This window comes from Zeus faber (assembly GCF_960531495.2).
Source record: "Zeus faber genome assembly, chromosome: 14".
NCBI classification, from domain to species: domain Eukaryota; kingdom Metazoa; phylum Chordata; class Actinopteri; order Zeiformes; family Zeidae; genus Zeus; species Zeus faber.
Genome location: NC_137200.1, coordinates 21,710,878 through 21,731,306, shown reverse-complemented (window position 1 = coordinate 21,731,306; position 20,429 = coordinate 21,710,878). Strand labels below are relative to the sequence as shown.

General features: G+C 47.3%; 1 protein-coding gene across 1 annotated transcript; it reads left to right on the top strand.

Annotated features, from left to right (window-relative positions):
- Positions 1-1,606: 1,606 nt before the first annotated feature.
- LOC307239941 (organic solute transporter subunit alpha-like) lies at positions 1,607-7,116 on the top strand (the record flags this gene model as incomplete). The annotated part of the gene is made up of 8 exons (XM_080013517.1): positions 1,607-1,682; positions 2,670-2,821; positions 3,068-3,141; positions 5,164-5,322; positions 5,547-5,658; positions 5,771-5,917; positions 6,174-6,279; positions 6,953-7,116. 8 exons carry the CDS (start codon positions 1,607-1,609, stop codon positions 7,114-7,116), a joined length of 990 nt encoding a protein of 329 aa, XP_079869643.1.
- Positions 7,117-20,429: the final 13,313 nt, after the last annotated feature.

Below are 20,429 nucleotides of genomic sequence, written 5' to 3'. Positions count from 1 at the left end.
TACCTCTGTGAACCACACTAGGCAAGTCTGTGGAGGGAGGCAATGCCCCACCAAATGCTCTGACTGCTCGTGAACTTGATTGTTATTATTTTGATGTATTTATGTATTATGATATTATTATCACCACTTATAATAATAACAAGCCCTCCTACATGTTTCTGACGTGTTTAGTGGTTAAAAGGGCAGAGGTGTGTCATGGGATTAATTGCCTTGGCGTAAAAAATGTTGGGAACACTGTCTTAGATGCTTATCTCAGTTATAGGTTCTATATGTGTTTGATTTTTATCTCAAGGGTAGGAGGGGTGTGATAAGCCAGGAATGGAATGGGCATGGGATGCACATTTTTCACTGGGTGCACAAAGACCAGAGCTTGAATTATAACATAACATAATATCATAATATATGTTCATTATAATAAATATATGTGCAATATATTGAAGTGACATTGTTAGAACGCACTGCAATAACTTAAGTTCATAGCAATCATTTAACTTTAACAGGGACGTGCAGAGGGGGCGCGCCTGCCCTTTTGCCCCTTGATGTCCCTGGTGCCCTTTTTATCAGGCACATTTGTTTTTTGTTCTTTTTTGGGCATCGAAGTAGCGGATTTTCTGGGCAAGATATGCATACCCTACATACCCTACATGTATTCCGTGTATTTTTTATATATTTAACTATTTCTGTTTGGTATTTTGGCTTTCTGTATATTTGGCATTTTTTTTTAATTTAAATGTAACATTTAATATTATTCGTTTTATTATATATAAATTGTCTGAGGAGGAAAGCACCACTTCTCACCGTGACAAATTCCCTCCTGTATGTGAGTTTCAGGAAGCGTCTCATCTCTCCGTCACAGTGGATTTTTATGGCCTTCCCGGGGGAATGACCTCGCTGCTGTTCACCCCTGATGGTACGATTGGCGATTGATTAAGTGGTTTTCTTCCTTCAGCAATAAGCCTCTGATCCAACTTTTGTTTTGTAAGATCTGGCTATTATTATGTTGGGTAACCAAAAATAGCACAAAGCACTGTTTCCTTGGTGATATTTAATCCAATTTATTTATACCAAATACTTCTGACATGCCAGTTTAAAGGGTGTCGTTACCTGCTACTGCATGTAACCTAGTATACGCACAGTCTAGTAACTGATCTCTAGTGTAAGAAGAGATCCTCGTAATATTCTATTCTATTTCCTATATGTTCTATACATGGGGCGGGGAGGATCATGAATTTAACCCACTCAAATTTCAGAATACAAATCAGGCTTCATTGGCCAAATACGCTTACACATGCAAGGAATTTGACTCCGGTTGTCAGTGACTCAGTACGTACAGATGGATCCCACACTGCCTCCCAACTGCCAACAAAGGCAAAATGCCCTAAAATAATTAGTGGTGAATGAATGAAGGACCTGGGGGTTGGTCAGGTGTGGATGTGGCATCATAAAACTGAAAGCTCCCACCCCAGTCACCATACCTGTGTGGGCTGCTGCTACTATCTGCTCAAGGCTTCCTCACCACCACCACACGCCACTCACGAAAAGTCCACGTAGACCACTCTCAGAACAAGTCTTATCTACCAGATATTATTTTTTTCTTCCCCCCGCCATGGAGGAAAACCTCAACATCACCATCGATCCGGCGTGTTTACAAGAACCCCCGCCCGCTGCCGAGGTGATAAAAGGTAAGTGACATTCCCTTATCCTGCACGTGGCTCCAACAAGGCAGATACGGGGAACAGCTTCCCAGCACATTTTGAGAAAGGCGCCTGACCGTTGGATTGTTGTGAGAAAAACAATAACATAATAAATAATGAATGCACAGCAGACTGCCCGATTTAGATAGAAATTATATATTTCATCTACAGGATATTGATCTATTCTTATATATATGACTTGAGGCCACATAGTACACCTGAAGGAATGAAGATATGTTATTATAACGACATTATTATTATCACTATCCCTATTTTACCATACTATAAATACTATTTTATACCATACTAGAGCATATTTCAATATACATCATCATTGCATATTATTGCTGTACGCTGTTGCTACAGTATATGCTATTTCCCATAGTTCACCGATTTGGAAATAACACCTGTATTGAACAAGGTGGAAATGTCCACATTCCCACACACAAAAAGCAAAAGTCCTGCCCTCTTGTTGCTCCAGCCCTGCATAGTGATACAAGACTCCAAAACCACTCGTTCGTAGCGAACAAATCTGTCTGCAGCCGGCTGGACACCACTGTAACGCAGGCCGAGGTGAAGCTCCAATCATTCCACATTGATGTGAAAAAAGGGTCGAGGCATTTGGCAAACATTCCTCTTTGAACGTGACCGATTTACACCTTGCATTCTTTTCCTTTGACCTCGTTGCGCCGACTGCGTCAAACAAACGGAGAGTCGTAAAGAGCCGGATCTCCGAAAAAGAGACAAACTTTTCCAGCGCCGATCCGGCTGATTCCGCTGCATCCGTTAGACCTCTGAGTTGACAACCAATTAGCAGATCCGCATGGTTGACTCGAAAATATGGAGTGGAATTGTTTTGGAACTCTCTGAACCCGAATTTTTCCACCTCTTGGCGTTTAATGCTGACTACCATGAACTTTAAGTTGAACCTTGCGTCTTATGTTGTTGTTGTTTTTTTCTAATCTGCCGAAACAGATCTGGATGTGTTTGGGATTTGCTTGTACTCCATACTGACCTTCATGTCCACCCTGTCTCTGGTGCTCTACCTGGAAGTATGTGTCTATGTGTACCGAAACCTCCCCTACCCGAAGAAGACCGCAATTATTTGGATCAACGGTGCTGCGCCGGTAAGCAGTAACAGCCGTTTGTCTTGAATACATTTCTGCTCTACTTTCTACCCTCATGTGATCAATACGGGTTTTATCTGAGAAGCTACGATTTAAACCCATCTATCGGGTGGAATCGCTCGAGTCGAAAAAAGGCAGAACACGCCTCAAAACGTCTGGTTTTATCTCGTATTTTCAGGCGAGATTTTAAATGTGCCCTCTCCCCGCGAAATGATCCCCGCCTCGCGGATCTGATCTGTGTTTCAGGTGATTGCCACCATGGCTTGTTTTGGTATGTGGATCCCCAGGGCTGTCATGTTCACAGACATGACCTCCAATTGGTGAGCTTTCCCTCCTCAACGCTTTTACAGCTGTTTATTTTTGTCGTTTTGTGTTAACGTCCGTGCATTTCAAGTACACACCCTGGCTCTATCGCAAGGTGCCACGGTGCTCGATAAAGTGGGTGAAATGTTCATGAATCGTCCAAGGAGGCCTACTTATAGTTAGGGATGCACGACTTGCAAACGACTCGTTCGCATCGAACAAGTCTTGTTAGTGACTCGGGTCACTCGCTCTGGCAAAAGAGCGGGCGAGAGAGTGAATCTTTGCCTCAAGAACTGAGAATTATTACTGAGGAGTAATTTAAAGACCGAGGCAAACGAGGGGAAGGCATTTTCCGTAATTCATACCGAACATGACACATTTGCAGTTTGCACAACTTTTCAGACAATTGAACCACTCTTTTACTCTCCTTACGGAGTAAGTCGTCAAGAAACGTATCTCAAAAAGGAGTCTCACTTTCAGTGTGAAACTTGTGCTTGTTATGATGAACGCAGAGTTGCTGTTCTGACTGGAACTTGTGAATTTGATTAATTTGACAGCCTTGAAAATTTGATCCTGCAACACAAGAGATAAGAGTTTCCATTATTATTATTTTTTCAAGTGGAATTTGAAACAGTTTTCACAGCACTCCTGGCGAGCTCTCGCAGTGCACTAGTGTGCCACTGTGTGCCACTGTGTGCCGCTGTGCCGCACCGCAGTTGAAAAACACACGTCGGTCGACTAAGTTATGACAAGGGGAAACGGTCTTATCACTTTGCTGTATATGCATAATTTAACGACTCAATTAATCTTTACACCCTGGGCGTGTGTGTATGTGTCTGACTGAGCAAAGATCATGCCACATGCTGAGGAAAATGCCAAGTGCTACAAAATAATATCAAAGGATAGGTCCGCTATTTTCAACCCAGGCCTTATTAAAGTTGGTTCCCATCCTTTATTACTGTTCATAGCAGGGCCTCGCTGAACGCTTTGCTACTGAGAAACGTACCACTCTGCTGCAGCTTCTCACTCTGCTTATTCACATAAGTGTCACATTTATTAGATTTTTTTTGCATAATTGAATAACAGCGACATGTAGTTTTATTAATGACTACTTTTGGCAATTGTCGCAGCACATCCAGACCATAATATTGGCTACAGAATGTTGCTAGTATGAGGCGGTGCCACTTCCTGTATCTAGCCAAAACAGCTGATTTGCAGAAGTGCAAAAGAGACAATAAAACCCTGAAAAACCTGTTAAAATGTATGATTTGCTATATATATATATATATATATATATATATATATATATAATCTGTGCAGCATATAAAGACTGAAATCTCCCATTTATAGGATGATGGGATTAGCAGCTTAAACAGGCCTATATGGGGAGTGGGAGCATGTGGTGCTGTCAAGTTGTCTGACAGAAGTAGTTCCGCAATCTACGCAAAATGTTATTAAGTTATTAATGTCATTGTTCCTTGAGGGATTGTTTCACTTATTTTGTTGTTGTTAGATCTAAGTATGTGATTTGTGAGTGTGGTGTGGGGATGGGGTGATTTGAGCAGCCACACCTGACCTGCATCTAGCCACTCTGATTGGGATCAGAGTGGCTGCATACCTGTTGCTTGTTGGTTGGTCTAATGAGCAACAGGTAAAACCCCCATCCCCATACACACTCAGAGGAGCCCGTGTCAAGACACATGTTCTATCTGCTCCTGGCTAATTCCAACTGGCCCACTCTCTGCAATAAACTTGTTTTTACAACCCTGTCTTCTGTATCTCTGTGCCGGGGGTCCCTGAACACGGCACTTGGGTGGCGCGTGGTTGGCGAAACTGCCACAGTGAGGTTCCATAAATACTACAGTACATACAACAGTAGAGCATGAGGAAAATTCTGCACTGAAAATTAATACAACACATGTTCAAGGCTTTTCTGATCCTGGATTTGAAATTACAGGCCTAGACCGAGGCCAGGGTAGAGTGCAATGTATTTTCATGTATAAACATATTGTCTCCTGCTGACCCGCGTTTCTGTCCAGTTACTTTGCGGTGGTGGTGTACAAGGTCTTGGTTCTGATGATCGAGGAGCAGGGCGGCAGCGACAGCTTCCTGAAGCGTTATTCTGGTGAGACCTTCAGGATCAACACGGGACCCTGCTGCTGCTGCTGCATGTGTTTACCCCGAGTGCCTCTGACACGGTATTTCACTGTTAATTCTTAATTTTGCTTTGTACCGTGCAACCGCAATTCTATCTTCAAGAGTTGTAAGAAGTTCACATGCTTAAAGGGACACTCTCAGTTTTTTGAAGTGAACTGGAGTAACCCTTTAGTCAATGCCCGTCTAAGATGTCTGTGAAAACTCAAATACAATCTGACTTGCAGATACATTATTGAGATAAGTCTGTTTGGCATGTGCTGTATAGGAGAATGATATTCTGGCTGAAGTTAGGCTCCCTGCAGTATGCGATCTTGAAGACAGTGCTCTCCATACTCTGCGTGATATTGTGGACCAACGGATACTTTGACCTCTCCGATGTAAGTTCATGAAAGCATTTATTTGTCCTGACAAAAAGTCACTGTCGAGCAGTGGAACCCGCCAGCCAGTGTGGCAAACCTATTTCCATTGCTTTTTTTCCCCCCTGTTTAGCTAGAGATCACGGGTACAGCTATTTGGATCAATCCCTTCATCGGTGTCCTGACCATCATCTCCCTCTGGCCGGTTGGCATTGTGTTCATGAATACCCACGACGAGCTACGCAGTCTCAAGATGATACCCAAGTACGCCATGTACCAAGTGAGTCAAAAAGATCTCCCGATGTGTCCGACGTTGCAATGAAAAACTTATGAAACCAATCCAAATCTCGCATGTGAAATGTGCCTTCAGAGGCAATAACTGCAGCACAAAAAACGTCCCATCATTTGATATCAGTCAATGCCGACATATTTGTAGGTTTTGGAGCCCGGCACTGGTTTGGCACTGTTTGAAAAGGCATCCCAACTATGTCAAGCGTAACCATTGGACTGATCAAGCGTTGTCCGTGTCCCCATAGCTGGTCCTGGTGCTGAGTCAGCTGCAGACGTCCATTATCAACATCTTGGCCTTGAATGGAAGCATCGCCTGCGCCCCGCCCTTCTCTTCCCAAGCCCGGGCATCGAGTGAGTGACATCTTAAAATCCTACATATCTGAATCCCGTATCTGTTAGGAAAGCATTATTAAAAAATAATAATAACAAGAATAATAATGAAAATGAGCTCTTGTGTTGCAAGATCAAAACTGCAGAGGCTGTGATATTTCATCAGCGCTAGTCGGGATACCCGCTCTGTGTTCATCAGAACAAGAGTATCCATAGTGATGTAACGTCTGACTCTTTTTTTTTAATTTGGTTCGTCACGACTCACTCAGAAATAAAACGTTGCGTGGCAAGAGTGCTTTAATTGTGTCAAAATAATCTATTTTGATGGAATGCAAAGAGTTAATCAGTCACATTCATTGCCGACACTGGTCTTTCTTTGCGCTGGACTCCTCCGTAATTATTTTCAGTTTGTGAGTCAGAGTTGAACTCGCTCGTCCATTTTTTTTGCGAGCGACTGACGAGCGACTCCTGAGTCGTTTAAAAGATTTGTTCGCCACGAACAAACCGTTCGCAGGTCTTGCGTCACTAACTGCTAGTAGGCCATAATACAGTAAGAAGCACAGCTCTACATGTCTCTGACCGTAGGACAGTGGTGTCGCCGTGACAGAAAACAGTTGTCAGACATTATGTGGGGGACAAGACTGCAAAACAAAACTAACATTACGTTTGCGTGTGTTTATTTTCTATGTTTCAGTGCTGAGTCAGCAGCTAATGATTATGGAAATGTTCATCATCACTCTGGTCAATCGTTTTTTGTACCGTCGCATATACGCTGCGCTTCCCCTCGACGGACAGGGCGACAACGAAGACAACAAAAAGATGTGCTTGCACGACGCTCAGCTCGAGCACGCTGTTTGAGAGTGGAACGGTTTCACAAAGCAGCTTTCAGCATTTGAACTTATGCAGGGAGAGTGTATCTGATGGTCAGTTCATGTGTTTTCCGGAACTTTTATTATAGCTTTTTCACCTATCGCCAAGTTCGAGTGTATTTACTTCATACATTTCTATAAAGAGTGCTTCAGAATCTTTATTTCAGTGAGTGCAACACTTATTTATACGTGCATAGTGTGTGTATGAAAGCGAGAGAAACAAAGCATGCCTTTGTCTCGTTCCCCATCACATTCTCGAATGCTTTTTTTAATAGTTTCAAAGAAAATGCCTTTGTGTTTGTTTTTCTTTTAATAAAGGGAAATGGAAAACATAAACAGACTCCAGTCTGATGCATTAACAAAAAAAACCCATTATCATTCAGCTCTAAATGAGTAAGTCAGTCAGTCAGTCAGTCAGTCAGTCAGTCAATCAGTCGGTCAGTTAGTTTTCTGAAGGTGTTGAATATTTTTCTCTCTTTTTCTGACCATGATTTAATCAGCCATTTTGAAAACAGAAAGGAAAATACTTAGCTAAAAAAATATAAAAATATTAATAAATGATTATGGCAGTTTTGTACTGTTATTATACACACACACACACACACACACACACACACACACACACATACACACACACACACACACACACACACACACACACACACACACACATATTAAAAATAAATAAATAAAATATATATATATATATATATATATATATATATATATATATATTTTATATATATATATATTTTATTATATATTTTTTTTTAACTTGTAAATATGTAAATCATTAACTATCAATTTTCAGCTTTAAATGCTTGAGCTTACGAGCTTTAATTTGTTTTCCATTTTGAACCTTGAATTAGTCTGAGTTTAAAGGGAACCTATTATGCAAAACTTTTCAGTGACTGACTAACTGACAACCCAGTCAGTTTAGTGTCACTCGGTGTTCCGTAGAATTAGAACCGCCCCCAATCTGAGTAACCACACCCATGGCTGGAGAATAACAAGCGCCGCTGGGAACTGCCCTGTTTGTTTCACAGACCAGCACAAATCTTTTGAAAGAAAGATGAATTAATACCAACTGTCTGTGAAGGAACTGCAGACGATAGAAATGTAGGAGTATAAATAATTGTACTGTGTTTCTTTCTAAAAAAAAAAAAAAAGTATGCATAGACTGTAGGCTGCAGCACACAATCTGCTGTACATTTCTCCAAAACAAAATCCTTAATAATAGTGTTCTTTATTGTCGTATTTATTTTATTTTCCCACGTTTACATGACACAAAAAATCCCCGCGTCCGAGGGTCCCGATGCGTCCCGGTGCGTCCCAGTGCGGTGTCCGTGTCTCCCACAAACTTTTAAATGATGCATTGTTGATCTAATATGAGTAAAGGTTCAGCAATTGGATTGCTCATTTTTGGCCTCACATTTGTTCAGAAACACATTTTGGCGAACTGATGAGGTGAAATCAGTGAAAGCTTCGTAGTAAATACAGTAGAACCCGGAGGTCATGCTCAAACACCAATGGCTCACAGAACCCGGATCTTGTGCACAAACCCCATTGGCTCACAGAACCACTGTAGGGGCCTCAGGAGGGAAGCGCCACCCACTAAACAGAGCGTCCTGGACCAGGATGGTTTAGAGGCATGTTAGAATGACTAGAATGCTCAATCTGAGTGGTTGTTTCAGCAAAAAAAAAAAAAAATCAAAAACATGCTTTGGGGACCTCAGAGACCTATATTCACTTGCTGAAAAGGAGCATAATAGGTCCCCTTTAACCTGTTTCATAGATTGGAACAATGTATGTGTGTATAAAATTTTTCTTGAAGAATTACGTCTACCAATTTCATCTCAATTATCATGTAGTTTTCAGCACACATTTTGACTACCATTTTAAAATAAATGGTTACCCTTAAAAATGTTATTCAAAAATCATACTTAATGTACCCAAGAACCACTCTCGCTACAGGGGGGGGGGGGGGGGGGAAGCCAACGATTGGACAACTACAGTTCATAAATCTGTTAATGTTCTATTAAAATTTAGATGGCATTGATTTGTCATAGGAAAGAATACTAAACTTACAAAATTAATTGATTATATATTTTTGCTTAAATTTTCCTAATTTAATTTTCCTTCTCTAAGCCTCAAAATCAATATAAAAGATGTTGCCATGAAGGGATTAGCTCATTTGTGATATATCTATACTATAATACATCTATATACTGTATATTTCAGTTAAAATTCAGATTAGGCGCTTCACCTTCACCTTAATATCACCTCCTATAGGCCAAGTTGTGACAATGCTTTTGTTCAAAGATGTCAAGTCTATGCATTACTAGCATAGACTTGAACATTGATATTATTATTATTATTATCATCATTATTATTATCATCATTATTATTATTATTATTATCATTGGCAAGCTATATATATTTATATTAATTATATAAACTTATTTTGCTGCCGACCCCCTGCAATTTGTTGCAGCGAGTTGGGACCTCTTGGGGGCCTCGGACCCCAGTTTGACAACCTCTGCTCTAGATGTACTCTAACATTATGTTTCGTTACTGCTTCCTCTTAGATTTAATTTATTTTCAGTTCTACATCCGTGATTCAATCTAGATTTATGGAGCCATAAGCAGCTGAATAGCTTCTTTGTTAGTCACGGAAAGGCTTGGTGGTGCTCTTAGATAGGGATGATGGTAATATCAGCGTTTAAATAAGGCGTTGCTCCTTATTTGCATCAATACATGCCAAAGAAAATATCTGCACTGTAAAACAATATGCAAACGGCACGTTAACATGCTCATTTTCACGAGACTACCTCAATGTATTAACTATTTGTGCTGCCTGTGCGACATTACAATCGCCACTGACATTCAGATCAGATTAGCTGTAGCTGCTTATCACAGTTAATGTGAATGAAAGGACTTGATTGAGAATATGAAAAAGTCTAACCCTATTTATGAGTTATTGGGCCGCATGTACAGCCCCATATGTCAGTCTAGTGAATTTGTTAGTATTAGGCAAGATCAATAAGAAACCAAGTAAATTTAGGCCTTTTGATGAACTGTCTATGCTGCTTATGTAAACATGGTCAGTGGGAAAGAGAGAGAGAGAGAGAGAAAGAGAGAAAGCTGTGTTTCGGGAGGGGTGACGACAGCCTCTGGCTCTGCATTGCTGACGAAAGCAGCTTAGCCCCTCAGTTGCTATGGCAACCGGCCAGAGCAGCCAGGGAAAAAGAGGCAGAGGGGAGGGGCACTGGAGAGAAATAGAGGAGAAAGAGTCGGATGGGATGAGACAGATAGAGCGGGGGTTGACGCACGCAGTGGAAGACGGAGAGACGGAGCCTGTCTACACAGCGACAAAAAAAGAGCGCTAGACGGAATATACACTCGGTCAGCTGACTGGGGAGAAACAATAGTGGGATTGGGGGGAAGAGGCAGAAGGACAGGCCAAACAGAGAAGAGATGGATGTACAATCAGAGAGCATCGACCCTCCGCCGAGCGAATCCCAGCCAACCGGAAAAATCAGAAAGGGCTTCAAGCTGTTCGGCAAACGCAAGCCAGGTAAAATCTTCTCCATCCGCAACAAAGGCGACGAGAAAGACTCAGCCGTCGCAGGAGGCAAACCCCTCGATGGATTAACGGAGACAGCTGCACCTGATCCAGAGCGGGAGCCGGAGCAGAGCGAACTGGAGGTGAGTCAAGGGGAGAACGGGCAGGCGGATGAGCCACTCCATGAGGAAGGCGTGATGGCGGCCGCCCCTTCTCGCCACTCCATTTGCTCCACCGCCTCGGCCAAGTCCCTGGGCTTCTTGTCGTTACTGAGGGGCGGCCGGAGAGGAGGAGGCGGCGGCCGCCGGGTCCAAACGGTGTCCCAGCCAGCGGGTCGCCAGCGCCGGGGGCTGAAGGGTCTCTTTGGAAATGTCAAGTTTAAGAAAAACAAGGAGGACAAGGAGGAACTTCCGCCGAGCCCGCTTCTCATGTCGTCACGCTCAAACAGCGTGGAGATCATCAAGGAGGACCTCACCCTCACGCCCAAAGCGCAGCCTCGCTCTCTGGACAGCTTCGAGACCAAGAGCCATGAGCCAAGCGGGAGTCTGACGACACGGGACAGCACAGCCACAACCCCCACAGAGACCCTTTCTCCACACAATGTGAGTAGAACCGACGAGCATGTACCGCCCGTACCCACCTCTGAACCGCCTCTGGAACCCGGTGATGCTAGTTTCAGCTCCCTGCTAGCCGACATCTCTTCCCTCCTGACCTTTGACTCAATCACAGGGGATGGAGATATCATTGCCGATGTGGAGGCAGAGTGGGTTAAAGCAAGCGCTGCCATTAGCACTATGGAGATGGATGCAACAGCTCTCTCATCCAAATCTACTCTATCCTCACCGATAACTTCTAGTCCCTCCATCGGTGCCACTGCCACACCAAACCCCCTCCCTTCATCCGTCCTCGCCACAACCCCTACTCGGTCCTTTTCTCACACAACCAAGACGACAACGACTTTCTCTCCCATTGCCAAACCCAGTGCCATTGTCACCACTGTAGCCAAATCTTCCACTCTGACTACTCACTCAATTAAATCCGGTTCCTACCTCGGCTCGGTGACTCCAGCCCCGGAACCTACCCCGTCCTTTATTATTAAATCATCTGCTGCCCCAACAGTGACTGTGAAACCAACATCTACCCCCATAACTTCAACAAGCTTTTCTGTCTCTCTAACATCTTCCGCTCCGTTAACCGTGAAGCCTACATCAATGGCAAAGTCTCCCCCTCCGATAGCTGTGAAGCCCACATCAATCGCAACATCTCCCCCTCTGATAGCTGTGAAGCCCACACCAATCGCAACGTCTCCCCCTCCGATAGTCGTGAAGCTCACACCAATCGCATCTTCTCCCTCTCCGATAGTCGTGAAGCCCACACCAATCGCAACGTCTTCCCTTCCGATAGTCGTGAAGCCCACACCAATCGCAACATCTCCCTCTCCGATAGTCATGAAGCCCACACCAATCGCAACGTTTCCCCCTCCGATAGTCGTGAAGCCCACACCAATCGCAACGTCTTCCATTCCGATAGTCGTGAAGCCCACACCAATCGCAACATCTCACCCTCCGATAGTGGTGAAGCCCACACCAATCGCAACGTCTCCCGCTCCGATAGTCGTGAAGCTCACACCAATCGCAACGTCTCCCGCTCCGATAGTCGTGAAGCCCACACCAATCACAACATCTACCCCTCCGATAGTCGTGAAGCCCACACCAATCGCAACGGCTCCCCCTCCGATAGTCGTGAAACCCACACCAATCGCAGCGACTCCAACTCCGATAGTCGTGAAGCCCACACCAATAGCACCGTCTCCCCCTCTGATAGTAGTGAAGCCCACACCAATTGCAACGCCTCCCCCTCCGATGGTCGCGAAGCCCACACCAATCGCACCGTCTGACCCTCTGATAGTTGTAAAGCCCACACCAATTGCAACGCCTCCCCCTCCGATAGTTGTGAAGCCCACACCAATCGCAACGGCTCCCCCTCTGATAGATGTGAAGCCCACACCAATCGAAAAGGCTCCCCCTCCGATAGATGTAAAGCCCACACCAATCGCAACGGCTCCAACTCCGATAGTCGTGAAGCCCACACCAATCACAACCGCTCCCTCTTCGATAGTCGTGAAGCCCACGCCAATTGCAACGCCTCCCCCTCCGATAGATGTGAAGCCCACACCAATCGCAACGGCTCCAACTCCGATAGTCGTGAAGCCCACACCAATCACAACGTCTCTCCCTCCGATAACCTTGACGTCCACATCAATGGCAACGTCTCTCCCTCCAATATCCGTGAAGCCCACATCAATCGCAACCTCCGTTATAACCCCGACTCCTTCTGAATCCCTAGCCGCTGTAGTCAAGGCTCCTTCAATTAGTCCAGCGCTGACCTCTTCAGCTGCCAAATCCACTGATGAAATGATAACTGCTTGTGCGCCAGGTGAAAAAGGTATCCCTGTATCCCCTCCACCTCTGTCCTTAACCAAAGTAACACAAAGTCCTCCCTCTGCTGTTCCTTTCACTCCATCTGCCAAACTGGATTCCGCAAACATCTCAAAATTGCAAAACTCCTCATCCCAAAAAAGTTTAACTCCAGAAGAATCCAGCACTACAACCTCAGTGACTTGTACTGTCCAAGCCAAACTTTCCTCCTCAGCCCCAGTTGATAACACTAAGACGGCAGCTGTTGTGGCTACTACTCCAGTTGTACAGACTTCATCTCTGACCCTTTCTCACCCCATACCCACCCCTTGCCCTACAACCTCAAGTAATTCATCTTTCACACTCAGCCCTCAGGCTGTTTCTCCATCTCCATCTACCCTAACTCCTATTTTTTCAACACAACCAAAATCATGCCCCGCACCCACTCCAACCCCTACCCAAATGTCTTCTGACAAAACTCCTCTACCCTCTACTCCCACTCCTGTTTTGGTCTCCTTGGGAAGGACGCCATCCGAACCTACTTCAATTCCAGTTAGCACATCTCAAGCCACCATCCCTGCTTCAACTCTATCCCCCACCTGTCCTGCTCAACCACCAGCTCCGATTGCACCTGTTCCGGCTTCCATTCCAGCTTCTCTTTCCAAAGCTACTGCCATACCTACTCTTTGCCCTGTCTTCCCTCCTGCTTTCATCCCTGATTTAACGCTCGGCACAATCACAACCTCTGTTACGGTCAAGGGTAGTGGGCAGGCCACAAGTGATGGGGAATCACTCAGTACAAGTACTAGTGGCACGAACGATAAGTGCGGGCAAATAGCATCCCCCAAAAGAGAAGAGCCGCCGACCGAGTTCCACGCCGCTCCGCAGGGTCCCGTCAAAGAGAGGAGACTCCCGACGAAGGCATCGGGACTTAGCAAGATACCCGTGGTTGGGGGGAGCAGGGCAGGGAAGCTGCCTGTCCGGGACTACTACCAACGTGACGACTATGAGAGGTGCTCGGACCCGCCGGTGCTGGAAGAAGAGAGGGCGTACTTCGGCCTACACGCAGGAAACAAAGACAAAACTGGTGGTGTGGAGGCAAAAACCTACCACGAAGAGAGTCTGCAGCTGAAAGCCGTCGCTGCTCCACCACGAGACTCCAAGATCCCCGTAAAACACGGGGCACAGATCCAGTCTCCTCAAAACCCTTCAACTAAAGAGCTGCCTCGCACCAAGATACCGGTGTCCAAGGTTCCCGTCCGCAGGGTCACCAATAAACCGGCAGCTGCATGTTCCACCGCTCAAATCAGAAAATGAGAACAATCGAGAGAAGCATAAAACAACACATATTTTGGGTTTTGACCACTTACATTCTCTTGTCAAAATAAACACTCTATGCATTTTCTTCCTGTTTTATTTAATTTTATTTAAATTTTTGTAGTCTTTCTTGGCAGTTCTTTGCCAATTTTTTGGCTTCACAACTAAGTGCAACAGTAAAGGAGCAGAGAAGACCGACAGCGTTCAAGCACAAACATCTCAAAATCTCTCCAGGGAAGCCAGAGCAAAAAGGACCCTTGCTCTTTGCTCTCAGGTCGCTTCAGGGCAGAGCTAAACACGCAGAGGCACCGGGGCACCAGTGCTAAGGATAAGCAGAGCAACAAATTGACAGATACTATCACCGTACATAGGTGAGTGCCTTTTTTTAAGGGTGCTTTTCCTACAGACTATACAATCTATACAAGAACACAATATTTTCTACAAAACACTTTTCACTTTTGTTACACCCTCTTTTTGTAGAGAACTCCCGATCTGTTTGTCATTCTTTCCAGTGAATCTCTCTGTCTTTGATAACTGTGAGTCTACGCCCCTCTTTCTCTCATGCTTTGGTTAGAGAATTGGCAGCATCTCTATAAATATGAGCGGCAACCAAATGTACATTCCACTTCTTTCTCTGGACATATGTAGCAGGAACTGTAATACTGTACAACGTGGGGTTCGTCCTTTAGCCCAATGTTTTTATCTATGTATTTTTTTGCACAATATATTGAACTGTAAATGGCGCCCCGGCACTTCGGCCCCCTCATGAGTATGACGCGATCAAATCGTACTGTGAAACAGAGATTGTGGCTACGGACGTGGAGCTGGGAATAGCGCCCCTTTGGGATTTTCGAGGTGACATTGCCATTTGGAATGGCAAAATGGGACTTTTGGAGCCAAACTGTGGGGATGCTGAGACGAAGTGTTCAACTCATAAGTGTGCCGATCCCTGTCCTTCTCCCACTTATGGTTATGCTCGGATGAGAACTATATTCTTGTGTAGACTCTCATCTATGTTGTCCTGTTTCCTATTTAATCAATAAAACAATGCGTATACTATGACCAAGTGACAAAAACATCCTTTTTGGCGTTGGGATGAATGTTGAATTGTGGCGGTAATTTCTTTTTCATTTTTATTTCATTTTTTAATTTTTTTTTTCTCAGAATTTAGCTTCTAAACTGATGATGGGAGAGGAGGAGAAGTAGGAGAGGGTGAGAGGAGAGGAGGAGAGGAGAAGAGGAGGGAGAGTGGAGAAAGGGACGAGGGAGATTAATTGATTCCATTTAAATACAGTTGATAATGTTGATGAATATATGGATGTATAGATATATGTATGTATGTATGGTGTATGTATGTATATATGTGTATATGGATGGATGGATGGACGGACGGATGGTTGGATACATGCACGAGCATGGTTCGCAATGGAGAGAATAGATAGAGAGAACGTGTCTCTGTTCCCCAACACCCTCCACACTGGTCGAGTGTCATCCAGCGGGTCATCGCCGGAACACCCATCTTTCCCCGCACCGGGTTCACTGACCCGAATATGAAAGGGAGGGAGCCCGTCCAATCAGCTCCCGGGGGGGAGAACACGCCGCATTACCATGACAAAAAAAAAAAAAAAAAAAAAGAAAAAGAAAATGTTTACGAATGTGTGTCACGGCTATTCTTAGCCCAAAATCCAGCCACTGTAATAATCCCCACCCCCACCCCCCACCCCCGTCTCCTCTGCGACCGGCTTATGTGCGGGAGCTCGTGGACATAATACGCTAATAACTCCAAAGTCGGTGCATATTATGTGGCGACGGAGGAGATGGCGTTTCCCGTGCGATAGCGGATGCAAAAAAAAAAAGAAAAAAAAAAGGAAGAAGCATGTGATCCCCCTCCTTCCACATTGTTATATAAAGATATAAAGACGGGCGAGAAAGGGAGCGACGTGTCGAACGGATCCCAGCGCGGAGTCGGCGGAAAGAAGGAGCCAGATTGTTGCGGAGGTGAAGCATCAGGTCAGGGGTTTCTGGGCCGTTCGGGGGGGGGGGAGCCGTGGGGGGGGGGGGGAGAGCGACGCGCACAGGACGCCGCTTGTGCTCCGTCGCCGGCGGCCGGAGGCAGAGAGCCGGCAAAGGGGAGCCGCCGTCGTTTTGGTGTGTTGTTTGTTGTTTTTTTTTATTTTCTTGTTTTGCCCCCCGAAGAAGAAACACGAGGATCTCACCCACGTCAGATCAGACGGCGCCGGAGGGGATGTCGGCACGGCGACGGAAAGCCCACGGTGAGAACGGGGGGGGGGGGGGAGAGGGGAGGAGGAGAAGAGGAGTGGAGACGAACAGGGGGAGAGGAGCAAGAGGAGAGGAGAGGTGAGAGAGTAGGAGGATGGGCGAGAGGAAAAGGGGGGTGGAGGGGAGGAGGGTGAGGGGAGGAGAGGAGAGGAGAGGAGGGGGCGAGAGAGGAGAGGAGGCCAGGGGAAGGAGAGAGTACGGAAGCGAAACAGGGGGGTGGAGGAGAGGGGAGGAGGGTGAGGGGAGGAGAAGAGGGGGCGAGAGAGGAGAGGAGGCCAGGGGAAGGAGAGAGTACGGAAGCGAAACAGGGGGGTGGAGGAGAGGGGAGGAGGGTGAGGGGAGGAGAGGAGAGGAGGGGGCGAGAGAGGAGAGGAGGCCAGGGGAAGGAGAGAGTACGGAAGCGAAACAGGGGGGTGGAGGGGGGTGGAGGGGAGGAGGGTGAGGGGAGGAGAAGAGGCGGAGGAGGGTGAGGGGAGGAGAAGAGGAGGAGGAGGAGGAGGAGGAGGAGAAAAGAGAACGGAACCGGAGGAGGAGCTGGAGGAGGAGAGGAGAGGAGAAAGGAGAGGAGGGGAGAAAAAGAACAGAACAGGAGGAAGGGGAGCGGAGAGAAGACAAACAGAAGGGGAGGAGTAAGAGGAGAGGGAGGTGAGAGAGTGGAGGTGAGAGAGTAGGAGGATGGGAGAGAGGAAAAGGGGGGTGGAGGTGAGGGGAGGAGAGGAGGGGGAGGGGAGGAGAGGAGGGGGAGAAGAGGAGGGGGAGAGAGAGGAGAGGAGGATGAGTGGAGGAGAAGAGAGGAGGGGGAGAGAGGGGAGAAGAGGAGGGGGAGAGAGAGGAGGGGAGGCAGGGAGAAGGAGAGAGTACGGAACCGAAACAGAAAAGAACAGAACAGGAGGAGGCGGAGAAGATGGGGCGGGGAGGAGAGGAGGAGAGTGGAAGAGGAGGGGAGAAAAAGAACAGAACAGGAGGAAGGGGAGCGGAGAGAAGACAAACAGAAGGGGAGGAGTAAGAGGAGAGGGAGGTGAGAGAGGGGAGGTGAGAGAGTAGGAGGATGGGAGAGAGGAAAAGGGGGGTGGAGGAGAGGAGGGTGAGGGGAGGAGAGGAGGGGGAGAGAGAGGAGAAGAGGAGGGGGAGAGAGAGGAGAGGAGGATGAGTGGAGGAGAAGAGAGGAGGGGGAGAGAGGGGAGAAGAGGAGGGGGAGAGAGAGGATGGGAGGGTGAGTGGAGGAGAAGAGAGGAGGGGCAGAGAGGGGAGAAGAGGAGGGGGAGAGAGGAGAGGAGGGTGAGTGGAGGAGAAGAGAGGAGAGGGAGAGAGGGGAGAAGAGGAGGGGGAGAGAGAGGAGGGGAGGCAGGGAGAAGGAGAGAGTACGGAACCGAAAAAGGAAAGAACAGAACAGGAGGAGGCGGAGAAGATGGGGTGGGGAGGAGAGGAGGAGAGCGGAAGAGGAGGCGGAGGAGAAGAGGAGGAGGAGAGAAGAGAACAGAACCGGAGGAGGATCTGGAGGAGGAGAGGAGAGGAGGGTGAGGGGAGGAGAAGAGGAGGGGGAGAGAGAGGAGGGGAGGCAAGGGGAAGGAGAGAGTACGGCACCGAAACAGAGAAGAACAGAAGAGGAGGAGGCGGAGACGGAGGAGTTGGGGTGGGGAGGAGAGGAGGAGAGAGAGGAGAGGAGGGGAGAAAAAGAACAGAACAGGAGGAAGGGGAGAGGAGAGAAGACGGACAGGAGGAGGGGAGAGTAGGGTGAAGGGAGGAGAGGAGAGTGAGGGGAGGAGAGGAGGCGGAGAGAGAGGAGAGGAGGCATGGAGACGGAGAGAGTACGGAACCGAAACAGAAAAGAACAGAACAGGAGGAGGTGGAGAAGAGGAGGGGGAGAGAAAAGAGCAGAAGCGGAGGAGGAGCTGGAGGAGGAGAGGATAAGGGAAAGGAGAGGAGGGGAGAGAAAGAGCCCAACAGGAGGAAAGGGAGAGGAGACGAAGAGGAAGGGGAGAGGGAGGAGAGAAAAATAACAGAAAGGGGGAGGAAGAGAGGAGAAGAGGAGTAGGAGGAGAGGAGAAAAAGGACAGAACAGGAGGAGGAGAGAAAACAACGGAGGAGGGGGGGGCAAGGGGAGGAGAGGAGATGGAAAGAGAGGAGGAGAGAAAAAGGACAACCGGAGGGGGGAAGAATAGAACAGGAGGAGGAGAGGAGGAGAGAGGAGAGGGGGAGAGGAAATAACAGAAAGGAGGAGGAGAGGAGGATGAGTAGAAGAGGAGTAGGAGGAGAGGAGAAAAAGAACAGAACAGGAGGGGGAGAGAAGATCACAGAACAGGAGGAGGAGCAAGAGGAGGAGAGGGGGTGCAAAGAGAGGAGGAGAGGGAGGAGAGGAGGAGGAGGAGAGGAGAGAAAAGAGAGGAGGAGAAAAAGGACAGGCGGGGAAAACGGGAGAGGGGGAGGGGAGGAGGAGAAGAAGAAGAGGAGGAGAAGAGCAGAGAATGAACAGAACAGGAGGAGGAGAGGAGAGAAAGGAGAGGAGAGAAAAATAACAGAACAGGAAGAAGAGGAGAGGAAAAGGAGAGGAGGAGAAGAGAACAGAACATGATGCAGAGGAGAGGAGGAGGAGGAGGAGGAGGAGGAGAGGAGGGGAGAAGGAGAGGAAGAGAAGAGAACCGAACATGATGCAGAGGAGAGGAGGAGGAGAAGAGGAGGGGAGGAGAGGAGAAGAAGAGGAGAAGAGAACAGAATATGATGCAGAGGAGAGGAGGAGGAGGAGGAGGAGGAGGAGGAGGAGAGGAGGGGAGAAGGAGAGGAGAAGGAGAGGAAGAGAAGAGAACCGAACATGATGCAGAGGAGAGGAGGAGGAGAAGAGGAGGAGAAGAAGAGGAGGGGAGAAGGAGAGGAGAAGAAGAGGAGGAGAAGAGAACAGAACATGATGCAGAGGAGAGGATGAGGAGGAGGAGGAGGAGGAGAGGAGGGGAGAAGGAGAGGAGAAGAAGAGAACCGAACATGATGCAGAGGAGAGGAGGAGGAGAAGAGGAGGGGAGGAGAGGAGAAGAAGAGGAGAAGAGAACAGAATATGATGCAGAGGAGAGGAGGAGGAGGAGGAGGAGGAGGAGGAGGAGAGGAGGGGAGAAGGAGAGGAGAAGGAGAGGAAGAGAAGAGAACAGAACATGATGCAGAGGAGAGGAGGAGGAGGAGGAGGAGGAGAGGAGAAAAATAACAGAACAGGAAGAAGAGGAGAGAAAGTATAGAACAGGAGGAGGAGAAGAGGAGGAGAGGAGGAGAGAAAAAAACAGAACACGACACGAGGGGGAGGAGAGGAGAGAAAGTATAAAACCGGAGGAGGAGGAGAAGAGGAGGAGGAGGAGGAAAGGAGAACGGGAACAGAACAGGAGGAGGAGGAGAGGAGCGAAAGGAGAGGAGGAGAGAAAAAGAGCAGAGCGGGAGGAGAGGGGAAGGAGGAGGAGGAGGAGGAGGAGAGGAGAGAAGGAACAGGGCGGGAAGAAGAGGAGCGGAGGAGAAGAGAAAAAGAAGAGAACAGGAGGACGAGGAGGAGGAGGAGGAGGAGGAGAGAAAAGCAAAGCCCCTCCTCCCCCTCGGGGCTGTTCTGAGGGAGACGCGGTGGCGGCTACGCTAACAGCGCTAGCTCTCCGGGGCTCGGGGCTTAAGCCGCAGAAGAACATTGGAACGACTCTTAAGAGGATTCGTCCAAATGATGAACGATAAAGCGACGGAGCGACGTGTCAAACGCTG